The 13,539-nt window shown below is 31.4% G+C and overlaps 1 protein-coding gene across 5 annotated transcripts in view; it reads left to right on the top strand.

The window, feature by feature from the left end:
• LOC139523927 (E3 ubiquitin-protein ligase TTC3-like) overlaps positions 1–13,539 on the top strand; it is a 99,887-nt gene that overhangs the window by 44,234 nt on the left and 42,114 nt on the right. For all 5 annotated transcript variants that reach the window (XM_071318350.1, XM_071318346.1, XM_071318349.1 and 2 more), the window contains 3 exons: positions 8,727–8,793; positions 10,222–10,257; positions 11,540–11,614. In XM_071318350.1, coding sequence (XP_071174451.1) covers positions 8,727–8,793; positions 10,222–10,257; positions 11,540–11,614 — 178 coding nt within the window. The remainder of the gene's footprint in view (positions 1–8,726; positions 8,794–10,221; positions 10,258–11,539; positions 11,615–13,539) is intronic.

The following is a 13,539-nucleotide window of genomic DNA, read 5'->3' as shown; positions in this document are numbered from 1 at the left end:
GTTTTGTCTCAGCTCAGCAGTGTGAATTGTTTCTGGAGAAGTTATAATTGATGTGATCTGTTGTTATGTCCACAATTTTTGTTGCACACATTTTTTAGCTCACCTGGCCCGAAGGGCCAAGTGAGCTTTTCTCACCACTTGGCGTCCGTCGTCCGTCGTCGTCCGTCGTCGTCCGTCGTCGTCGTCGTCGTTAACAATTTACATTTTGAACTTCTTCTAGAGAACCACTGAATGGAATGGAACCAAACATGGCATGAATGTTCCTTATGAGGTGCTGACCAAGTGTTGTTACTTTGTAGCCAATCCATCATCCAAGATGGCCGCCAGCGGGGGACTTAGTTTAACATAGGACGCTATGGGAAATGCATACAAATGACTTCTTTTAGAGAACCACTGAATGGAATGAAACCAAACATGGCATGAATGTTCCTTATGAGGTGCTGACCAAGTGTTGTTACTTTGTTGCCGATCCATCATCCAAGATGGCCGCTAGCCGGGGACTTAGTTTAACATAGGACCCTATGGGAAATGCATACAAATGACTTCTTTTAGAGAACCACTGAATGGAATAAAACCAAACATAGCATGAATGTTCCTTATGAGGTGCTGACCAAGTGTTGTTACTTTGTTGCCGATCCATCATCCAAGATGGCCGCTAGCCGGGGACTTAGTTTAACATAGGACCATATGGGAAATGCATACAAATCACTTCTTCTAGTGAACCACTGAATGGAATGAAACCAAACATGGCATGAATGTTCCTTATGTGGTGCTGACCAAGTGTTGTTACTTTGTAGCCGATCCATCATCCAAGATGGCCGCCAGCGTGGGACTTAGTTTAACATAGGACCCTATGGGAAATGCATACAAATGACTTCTTTTAGAGAACCACTGAATGGAATGAAATCAAATATGGCATGAATGTTCCTAATGTGGTGCTGACCAAGTGTTGTTACTTTGTAGCCGATCCATTATCCAAGATTGACGCCAGCGGGGGACTTAGTTTAACATAGGACCCTATGGGAAATGCATACAAATGACTTCTTTTAGAGAACCACTAAATGGAATAAAACCAAACATTGCATGAATGTTCCTTATGAGGTGCTGACCAAGTGTTGTTACTTTGTAGCCGATCCATCATCCAAGATGGCCGCCAGCAGGGGACTAATATTAACATAGGACCCTATGGGAAATGCATACAAATGACTTCTTTTAGAGAACCACTGAATGGAATAAAACCAAACATGGCATGAATGTTCCTTATGAGGTGCTGACCAAGTGTTGTTACTTTGTAGCCGATCCGTCATCCAAGATGGCCGCCAGTGGGGAACTTTTGAATGAAATTAAACATGTTCCTTTTCTTATAAATGAGGTTGTGTTGTCACTTTTAGCCAAATTTTATATTTTTTTATATGATTTCAAAAACCCAAGTAGAATCAGGTGAGCGATACAGGCTCTTGAGAGCCTCTAGTTGTAGATTTCATGGGTATGATTGTAACACAAATTTGTTAAATAGGAAATTCATACTTTTTTCAAAGCAACTCAAATTTTCTTTCAACCACCAAAATTGGTACATTTTTTACCAAAAAGAAATAAATGCTTACACAGTAAATAAAATAAGCACATGAGTATCAATTTGATGTATTATGTTGAACAGTTGGAGACATTGCCACTGATGAATCCATCTTTTCCAGATGATAATTACATTTACACATATCTTCACACCTTTATTCTTGTTTATTATGAAGACAAAAAAAGCAGTTTAAGACAGTTTCTGATATTTGTTTCAATTTATTGAGAAAAAAGTTGACATATTTGTATAAGGTTTGTTTTAGCTTTATTATACGAAATTTTGAAATACCACATTTAAAAAATTTGAAAGTTCTTTCGAAATTCAATAACAATAAATTTGCAAATTAGTTTTTGTCATATTATGAAAAGTGTTGTTTCTTTTTATTTTTTTTACTGTGACAATTATAGATTATCATTGGTCTGATTTTCTCGCTTGAGCCGCCACAGCAAAAGTGAGAAAAGGAATCGAGGAAATGACCAATGATAATCTCTATATCACTATTTTACCTATGGCGACATTGTTAATTTTATTGACAACGGGCATATGCACCCTTAGTTTCTAGAGATAATTTTTCGTATCACTCTACTGCGCTGAGAAAGGAAATGATCAGTCAATGAGATTAAAGGAAAATTTCTAAAATCGGGATAATAACTGATATACATGTATAATGTATGTTGATTTTTTTATTGTCCCCAGCATGATGAGTAACAGGGGACATAGTATTACCAGACTTTTGATAGTCCATCAGTCCATTATTCTGGTTTATATGATCAGTAGTTCTTGGATTATATCCAAAATCAGTGTCAATTTTTTCAAAGAACTATGCCCTGAAGCATATATTTTTCGAAAGATTGTTATGAATTTTATATCTAAGGTTAAGATCAGCAATGTCTCAGGCAAGTTAAAAAATCAGTGCCAATCAATTATTATTTAAGGAGTAATGTCCTTATGAAATGTAAATTCTATAGAAAGTTGCATTGTAAGACCTATCACATGTAAAATTCTTGCCATATATTTATAAAATGTTTATGAAAAGCTTATATCAGAAATGCCTTGGACAAAAATGTTTGAAAATCAGTGCTGATCCATATTTAAGATAAGTCATGCTCCTTAAAAATATTGATTCATATATGGAAAATTGCAACGCAGTTACTCAAGATATAAGAATTGAGGTAATTTGGAAAAATGAAATTGTAAGCTAGTGTGAATGTCCTTGATTTTGTTTATATATATATGTCACCATATAATGATAACTACAAGGTATATAAGCCAGGTAAGGTATCAAAGACCAGATCAATACAAAGGATTCTCTGCTATTTAATCTTAGTCATCATTCTCTAATACTTACATAAACATATAATTATCAATCTCTAATACCTACATAAATATATAATTGCTTTATTATTTCCATGCATCTGCTGCAGTAACAAGTTGACAATGTCAATGAATGTGGAGCTGTAGATTTTGTATTCTTCATCTTATTGGAAATGTTTTGAAGATCAGACTTGTAAATGTTATGCTTTAAATTCCCTGCCTCCAAAAAGTTCCATTTGTACTCAATTTGTTCTCATTTTCCATTCTTCTGTTATATTGGTTTATTCAATGTATAATTGTAGTTTTAGTATACCGGTATATATATAAGAGGAAATATGATTTTGAATGATAAATGAAGCTTCCATTGGATGGATTATTTTTTTTTTTTAATTTTACAATAATAACATTGAAGTTGGGTTCAGTTTTGTCAAATGAGGATGATATATACCATGACAAGTGACCCAAAATAGCAATTTGATAAATTGTTTTTTGTTGGCATAGATATGAGCAATAGCCTTAAAATAAAAGAGTTTGATATTTTTGTCATTTTCCATTTATTCATATTATTTGATTTCAAATATTTATGGAAATGTTAAAATTTATGTACCGGTAAATGAAATCATGTATGAGCTACAATGTATCCAAATGCAAAAATATCTAGATAGTGATAGGAAAAGTTTCAGAGAAATAATTTACGGTTTTGATTTAAATGACATGGTGTTATCAACTCTAATTACTTATGTCTTATTTCTGACAAATCATATTAGCTTCCTTTCATCAATTAAATTGTATTGATTTTTTCGTAATAGCTATAATGTGACAGTGGTTAGGAAAGTTGACTAATTATCACAGTTTTTTTAGCGGGTAATTAGATTTATCACCTGATGGACAGGTGTTATTGCCCATTTTCATGTTCGCTTCTCACTTACAGTAGTGTTCATTTTAGTGAAATCGATACAGCCACCTTTTCTCTAAATTTGGTATTTTGTTTTTCACACATAATGACACTGTTTGGAGCTTATTTTTACTTTGGACATAAGAATTGTAATAGGTGAGTTCTTTGTTGTACAAAATTTAATATTTCAAGAATATAAGAAAAAAGAAAAGTAATTTTGCAACATAAATTTTACTTGTCAACCATATTGTAATTTCTTGACATAACAGACAAGCAGAATTTTAATCTTCACATTGATTTTCTATATAAAAAAATTTTTAAGGGAAAAATATATACAGATTAATGTCTCCTTCATTTTTCTTGGGTTTGCCAGCGTGTATGACATACAAAAAATGATGAACAGAGAATTTTGTTGAATCAGAATATTTTTTTTTGCTATTCATTGTCTTTATTCATATATAAATGCATAATGCTTCTGTGTACTTGAAATATCAGACAAAAATCTACTAAATTCTAGGTTCATCCTATTGAACTCTGTAAGGACTGGTCTTAATTTTTGTTTGAATAAATTTCACAGTAAAAATAAAATACCACAAATATCCTTGCCTTTATTTGATCTTAAAAGATAAGAATCAGGTTTAAAAAATAAATGAAAAATTAACCAATGGTACAAATTATCAGTAATAATTGCAAACAGATTATTTTGCCTCAAATAAGCTAAGTGATTTAAGGATATATATATATATATAATATATGATTGAGAAAGTGAAATTTAAAGAGTTTTTGCTTATTTTTCAAAAACACAAATTGCCAGTTACACACCAATAAGTCTAAAAATAAGGATTTCTGTAATAGCTGACTTAACACTTATCTTTTATTTCCAGTTTTTTGTGAGTATTTGAACCAAGTATTTGATTCCACCAAAATTGCTATCCCTAAAAAAAATACCCATTTCTTATCTAGAAATGTTATACAGATAATACAGTTGGGTGCAGACCAAGCATTACATAAAGTTAACGCCACGTGAACATATTTCCTTAGTTATCTTCAATTTTCGCATTTACAATAATAACTTTAACGCCGTCAACATGGTAATTTCTAATGTCTACCGGAGTAAACAGGCGTTTACTCTGTGTCCGTTTAGTCAGTAGTAAATGGCCGTTTACTTCAGATTTCAAAAAAATATTTTTACATGCACTTAAAAGTAAACGGGCGTTTACTACAGATTTCATATATGTATTTTTACGTGCATTTGGAAGTTAACACGTGTTTACTTTTCGCGTTAGCTGATTGTGTAAATTAAAAAATAAACTTCGTGTTCATTTGAACATTTGTTTTAATAAAACGACTTTTATCTTAATATTTTACGCATATGTGTTTCAAACCAGAACTATTCAAAAACACTTTTAATTCGAAATATTAATTTTAATTAAATTACAAAAAAATCAGTTCCAATAACTTTACTGATTAGCAGATTTTCTATATTTTCTTTTTAAAAGTTACATGTACAAATATCGAGGCAGATAGAAAGGTTATCCACCACATCGGAAAAATATTTGTATATGATGGGATATAAACATCTTGGTTTACGCTGCTTCGTTCCCCATTTTTAGCTGTCTCTTCGAATTCCTATATACTACAACCCGATGCATTAATATTTTAATACATTATTTTTAATCGTAATTCACCTTGGAATGATAAGATTTAAGCTTCTGTTTTGCCAAATGTTCAAACGAGAATTGTACAGTGTATTGAAAGCGATATTAATAAAGTGTTGTATTTTTAAGTATGTACATTTGTACCATCTCGTCAATTTAGACCGACTTATTTAAAACGATTGTAAATGATATTTTGGAAGTCCGAAAAATATACTCAATCTGAATATGAATGAAACATTTGCCCCTGGACGTTATGCTACACACAAAATCAATCAGCCTGCATATGATATATTAACAGTATACTATTCCAAGAAGACAACTTCTCATACTTTTCATTTTAAAGTACATGAATCATTCATGTTAGTGTTGAATGATGCAGTAAAATAGTTTTGTTTAAAATACAAACCATCAAGAAATACTGACATGAAAATATTACTGATTTACTATGTGACTTTAAGATTTACATCATAATGTGCAAATATGGCCAATTTTGGTTGATTCGGACTAATAACGTTGTTATGCAAGTCAGTCTGAAGTATGAAAACTACTGATATTTGTTTACTATTTTTAAAATATCTTGAATAAAAGTTGTACATGCTGGCACTCTTAACTGATGCGAACAATTTTTTTTAGTCATAACGCTCCAATATTGCTATCATAAAATCCCTTCTAGCATAAAAATGTAACTCATTAGCTCACCTGTCCCGAAGGGACAAGTGAGCTTATGCCATCACTTGGCGTCCGTCGTCGTCCGTTGTCTGTCGTCGTAAACTATTTCAAGAATCTTCTCCTCTGAAACTACTGGGCCAAATACTTCCAAACTTTAACTGAATGTTCCTTAGGGTATCTAGTTTGTAAATTGTATCCGAAGTAATGATCTATCAACAAACATGGTCACCATTGCTAAAAATAGAACATAGGGGTCAAATGCAGTTTTTGGCTTATAACTCAAAAACCAAAGCATTTAGAGCAAATCTGATGTTGGGTAATATTGTTTATCAGGTTGATAATTTTAAGGAAATTTTGCTGTTTTTGTTTATTATCTGGAATATAATTATAGATAGAAATAAACTGTAAACAGCAATAATGTTCAGCAAAGTAAGATCTTCAATTAAGTCAATTTGACGAAAATTGTCAATTGACCCCTTAAGGAGTTATTGCCCTTTAAAGACTTTTTTCACAATTTGTTCATCATGTTGACTTACTTTAGAAAATCTTCTCCTTTGAAACTGCTGTATCAATTTCAGCCAAACTTAGGCTAAATGAGTTTCAGAGTATCTAGTATAAATTTTATATTTTATTTCCTTGTATGTCAAGAAACATAGCTCCTATGGCTAAAATAGAACATAGGAGAAAATGATTATTTTTTTTTTGGCTTTTGAAGAAAATAGGACGATCCAAAAAACATTTAAATAAATTAAAAAGCCAAAATAATCATTGATGAGAGATTTAACCAAAAGAATTAAGGTGAGCGATTCAGGCTCTTGAGAGCCTCTTGTTTACTATATAGATTCACATAATAAAATGCTAATATGGTCAATTTTGGTTGATGTGGACGAATAATTTTGTTATATGAGTCAGTTTCAGGTATGAAAACTACTGATATTTGTTGACATTTCCATATTTTGAATAAAAAGAGGACATGCTGGCACTCTAAATTGATGCGAACAAAATATTTTAGTCATTATGTGCCAACATTGTTATCATTTGTATTATACAATCCATCTGTTCATGAAAAATATAACTCATTTACTATGCGGATATATAGATTTACTTAATAAAGTGAAAATATGGTCAGTTTTGGTTGATGCGGACAAGTCATTTTGTTATACGAGTCAGACTGAGGTATGAAAACTACTAAAATTTGTTCACGATTCAATATTTTGAATAAAAGGAGGGCATACTGGCACTCTAAATTGATGTGAACAAAATTTTTTAGTCATTTTGTGCCAATATTGCCATCATTTGTATTATACAATCCATCCTTACATGAAAATATAACTCATTTACTATGCGGCTATAAAGATTTACATAATAAAGTGCAAATATGGGCAGTTTTGGTTGATGCGGACAAATAATTTTGTTATATGAGTCAGTTTGGGGTTTTAAAACTACTGAAAATTGTTAAAGGTTAAATATTTTGAATAAAAATAGTACAAACATGCTGGTTCCAATATTTATATCAATTGTTTTATGCGGTCCATAAGGACATAAAACATATAACTGAATTACTACGCTGCTGTATACATGGTATAGATAACTTGATAGAGGGCAAATATGGTCAGTTTTGGTTAATGATAACGAATAATTTTCTTGAACGAGTCATCCTGAGTAAGCCTGTCTGAGATGTGAAAACTGTTTGATTTTGGTGATGATTAAATCAATTTAATAAAAGGACATACTTGAACAATATTTTTTTTGTGAAGAAAAAGAAATTTACTTTGAATAATTTTGATTAAATTTATCAAAGAAGTGTGATAACATTATTAATTAACTGTAATCGTCAACATGTCAATCAAATTGATATTTTAGGTCAGTGTATCCAGGATACAATGACTATCTGTGTTAACGCGCGTTTACTACAAACAGTAAACGTGCGTTTACTATTAACGAAAATAGAAGATGCACATTCTTTTACTCATAAGTAAACGTTAAAGTAAACGTCCGTTTACTCTTTACAAAATTAGAAGACGCTGTTTTTGCGTTAACGCGGAGGTAAACTCGAAAGTAAACACCCATTTCTTTACTTTTTATGTCTACTGAAATTTCAGAGTTAACGCACATAAACGTGGCGTTAACATGAAGTGCACTCGAGTAAACGCTGTGATAACTTTTTCGGCCTGTCTACATGTAATGCTTGGTCTGCACCCAACTGTAGCTATGATACATTGTGTTAATGACCATTAAATCCTAGATTGAAAAAGACTTGTATAGATATTTAAAAAGTAGTAACAATCATCAATACAAGACCTACCAAATGCCTTTAAATAAAAAATTACAAATAATTGACATAATTGTTTGCATTATAGGAAAAATATATGGGAGCCTCTTGTGCAATCATTTTGAACCATATTTGAAAATATTCTGAAACTGAGAACTTGAAAACAAAATGGTTTGTATGCTTGTAAATGAAATACATAATATGGACATTTATAGGAGATGCTAATTTGTTGAATGATGTCTATTATTACATATGTAAAATGTATTCAGGTAGCATTAATTATAAGCTTTATACAATGTACATCCATATTGATAATTTAAGTATGATATAACCATTTTCTTTCAGTCAAAAAAGATTCAGTCAAGACCCTTCAGTTCTATTGTCCAGTGATGACCATGATTCAAGTGAAGAGGTAGGTACGAAATACATGTCTTGTTATTGTCTAATGGAGCTGTATTAACAGAATTAAGCTAAAACTATTTCTTTCAAAACCTGTGTGTAAAATAGTCAATTTTGGTCAAATTTATTGATTTCAATGTTTATTACATCATTAGGCCAAATAAAAATATATGTGTGGTTCCAGTAACCCTACCGTCCCTACTTTTTCGGCTTAAAAATAGCCTACCCTAAAGATTTTATTGTCATTTTTCATTAAGCACTGTTAAAGTCAGAATGTTGCTCCCATAGACTCAATGTAAAAAAAAAACATAAAATAAAAAAAAATCCCTACCTACCTACCCTAACTTTTTTTCAGATGTAACTGGAACCACACATACTTTTTTATTTGACCTTACAAGTGACATTTCTGCACACAAAAGTGTCCAGATTACTATTATACAAACTTGTTTTGCCTATCAATAAAATTTACAGTATTTTAAAAGACCTGAGTAGTTATACTGCTTTAGGATTTCAGATAAAAAAGAATTTCTCTTTATACCTCCTGCAGTGCCTATTTATGTTTTAGTCCCCTGAATGAACAGTTTGGAGGAGATTTAGAAACATCGGATGTCCATCCAATCTTAATGCCCACACTTGTACATTTTTTGCCAGATTTTTATAATACTTGATTTATATCAGCAATGTCTTGGACAAGTTCAAAATCAGAGCTAATCAACTATTTGAAAATATTTTGTCCCTGGAAATATTGATTATATGGAAAATTACATTGTTAGTGGTCTCATGTGTACAATTTTTGCCTAAATTTTATCAAATTTATATAAAAGGTTTATTTTGAGGCAATGTTTTGGACAAAATCAAAAACCAGGGTCCATCAAATATTTGTAAAAGAGTTGTGCCCCTTAGAAAAATTAGCTATATTAGAAATGGCTTTTTTTTCGCTCTCAAGCCTTCATTTCTTTAAGATATTGTAAATAGTTTTAAAAGAACAAAAAAAGTTTCTTTTAGTTATTGATTTTTGATAGATGAAACATGTGCCATGTGGGGAATATTGGAACTTTGTTCATTTATTTACCCATGGTTTACCAAGGAATATAAATTTTGAATAGAACGGTGCCACAGAATATACAGAAAAATTGTTTTGCTATATAAATCAAGAATCAGATTGCTATTAAATTTCAATTAAGATTTGAATTAAGACTCTAGCCTTATTCTGCAAGCTTTTTTGACAATTTTAATCCAGAAAAAAAATTTCGTTTCAGGACTTTAAAGATTTTGGAAGATACAGCTAAATAGAAGTTCTTATTTTGCTTTGATAAAAATTCCACATTGAATGAATAGTTTTTTTTTCCATCAAAAAGATTGCATATTTATTGCCATAATTGCTACAGATAATTTATTCATTTTGTAGAAATAAAGATGTTGTATATTTTTACTTTAACAGGAATCAGTATTAGTACCATACAGTGAAGCAAAGAAGGTAGTTTACATTTACAGTCTTAGATTCCCCTTAAAAAATCTCTACCTACTATTAGTTTCTAGTAATAGTTCCAACTATTACATATTCAGTGTTCCATTTGCTTTTAGTACACTTGCTAATACAATTTCTTTGATATTGGTTGTCCCTTGTATGTCTTGATTTTGTTTTATTGGCAATGCTGACCCGTTTGAGACCTGACTTAGGAACAAAAAATCTTCGGGCATCTGGTCAATTCAGCATGGTGGTTGTATATTAAAAGGATGATATTTGTTGGATACCAATTTTTCATTGGATTCGTGTGTTCAGGTTAATATTTGATCTTCAATGCTCTTCAACTTTGTACTTGTATGGATTTCTAACTATTTTGATCTGAGCGTCACTGATTAGTCTTATGTAGACGAAACACACGTCTAGCGTATTGAATGTTTAAGTTCTGTAATAATGGCCTGAGTTTGTCTGTAATGTCCCCTGGCAATGCCAAGGGATGTAATGAATAAAAACATGACCATCAACATTGCAAAACGCAGCAACTAGAGAAAAACTGATCAGGTTAAAAAAAGAACAGCAAACAAGTTTTATATACTAAAAAAATGAAAAAATCTGTTTTGGAGCTGAAATATTTATTTAATTTTTTGGGCATTTTCTTGCTAGTGTTTCAAACACTATATGAGCTTATTTAAAAGTATTAATTGCAAAAAGGATCTGCAAAAGAAGTATCTATCACAAAAAATTGGAGAAAAATCTATGAACTTGTATTGCAATTATTGTTCTTGAAATATATTTTGTTTGCAGTTTTTGGCTGTTATCAAAATATGGGAGCTTGATTAAAAAGTGTAAATTTCAAAAATGATTTGACTGACAATACTTATTCTTATTCAGTATGAAATTCTGAAAAGCCTTTCTGCCTGTTTTTGAGTGATTGCCCCTGAAATATACATTTTTTCAAACTTTAATTTGAAAACTATAAGAACTAGGTTAATAGTATAAACTAAAAAATGGTTAGCAGGACAAGTTCTGTCTACTCTGAAAATTTAAAACCCTGGTTTGGCACATTGCTTCTGAAATCTTGGTTTTTACTGATTTTTTTTTAAGTTTTGCAATTATCTAACAAATTAAAGGTGCTAGTTATAACATTTAAATTGCAAAATTGATCAACAACACAAAGAATAACTAAAGTATGTGCATATAAAAGTTGTTTTCCTCTTTTTCATGTATTTTTTATACATGTATCAATTAAAGCCTGTAACTTTCAAGTTTACATGGCATAGTTTCTGTTTTGTAGAAAATAGTTGAATTGAGGAAGCAAGCCAAAGATCCAGAAGTGGAAAAATTACATCTGAATAAAACTCAAGGAAAGGTATGCAAGTGGTTCTAAAAGTTTTAAATATTTTTGTCGGGAATGTTGAATAGAAAACAACTAATGTACAATCTCATTTACACAGTATTTCAGTTGTAAAAATGAGTTTACTAATTTGCAATTTTCTAAACTGTTGATATGTGGTTTCTTTGTATGGAAAAGAAAGTCCTCTTTCTTTGAAATTGTTAGATATTTAAGCACCTAAAATCCCCTTTTCACTCTACCTTCGAATCTATATAAGAATTTTGAAAGGTTTTAACAGCAGAAAATTGAACGGAGCCTTCTAAAGGAAGCATGGACACTGGCATTTAAATCAGTTTGTAGAAAATTGGTACTTTGTAGAACATTTTCTTATATCCACAAATAAAATTGAGAATGGAAATGGGGAATGTGTCAAAGAGACAACAACCCGACCAAATAAAAAACAACAGCAGAGGGTCACCAACAGGTCTTCAATGTAGCGACAAATTCCCGCACCCCGTGGCGTCCTTCAGCTGGCCCCTAAACAAATATATACTAGTCCAGTGATAATGAACGCCATACTAATTTCCAAATTGTACGCAAGAAACTAAAATTAAAATAATACAAGACTAACAAAGGCCAGAGGCTCCTGACTTGGGACAGGCGCGAAAATGCGGTGGGGTTAAACATGTTTGTGAGATCTCAACCCTCCCCCTATACCTCTAGCCAATGTAGAAAAGTAAACGCATAACTATACGCACATTAAAATTCAGTTCAAGAGAAGTCCGAGTCCGATGTCAGAAGATGTAACCAAAGAAAATAAACAAAATGACAATAATACATAAATAACAACAGACTACTAGCAGTTAACTGACATGCCAGCTCTAGACTTCAATTAAACTGACTGAAAGATTATGATTTCATCATATGAACATCAGGCACAATCCTTCCCGTTAGGGGATTAGTATCATACCATCATAACATATATGAGAAGATCATAACCCGTGTCATGCCAACAACTGGTTTTTGAATAAATGTGTTTAGTTCCGATGCAAAGACCCTATAAGTGAATCAATATTAACGCCAAAATATGCAATCTTTAATGATCTGACAACAGTATCGTAACTATATCCCTTCTTAATAAGTCTATTCAAAGGTTTTGTTAGTTTTTGAGGTGAATACTGACACCTTTGTGCTTTATAAAGAATATTTCCATAAAAAATTGGATGTGAAATACCTGAACGTATTAGAAGTCTGCATGTTGAGCTATATTTACGAATGATGTCTTTATACCGATGATAAAATTTAGTAAATGTTTTGACTAGTTTGTGATATCGAAAACCCTGGTGTAATAACTTTTCAGTAATACATAAATTTCTCTCGTTAAAATCTAAAACATTATTACATATACGCGCGAATCGTACAAGTTGAGATATACAAACACCGTAAGATGGTGACAAGGAAACGTCACCATCTAAAAACGGATAATTAACGATAGGAAATGAAAAATCATCCCTTTTATCATAAATTTTAGTATTCAGCTTTCCATTAGTGATATAGATATCAAGATCGAGAAAAGGGCAGTGGTCATTGTTAGTATTAGCTTTATTTAAAGTAAGTTCAACAGGATAAATTTCATTAATATACATACTGAATTCGTCATTATTGAGAGCCAAAATATCATCCAAATATCTAAAAGTATTATTAAATTTGTTTATCAGATGTTGCTTCGATGGGTCTTTGCTTATTTTTGTCATAAATTGTAACTCATAACAATACAAAAACAGGTCCGCAATAAGTGGTGCACAGTTAGTCCCCATTGGAATTCCGATAATCTGACGATATACGGAATCCCCAAAGCGAACAAAAATGTTATCTAGTAAAAATTCAAGGGCATATATAGTATCAAAGCATGTCCAATTAACATAGTTTTTTTGTTTATTGCTACTAAAAAATGACCTAAA

Source organism: Mytilus edulis, chromosome 5, assembly GCF_963676685.1.
Source record: "Mytilus edulis chromosome 5, xbMytEdul2.2, whole genome shotgun sequence".
NCBI lineage: Eukaryota > Metazoa > Mollusca > Bivalvia > Mytilida > Mytilidae > Mytilus > Mytilus edulis.
Note: the sequence above shows the minus strand (reverse complement) of the source record. Positions and strands in the feature narration are given on the sequence as shown.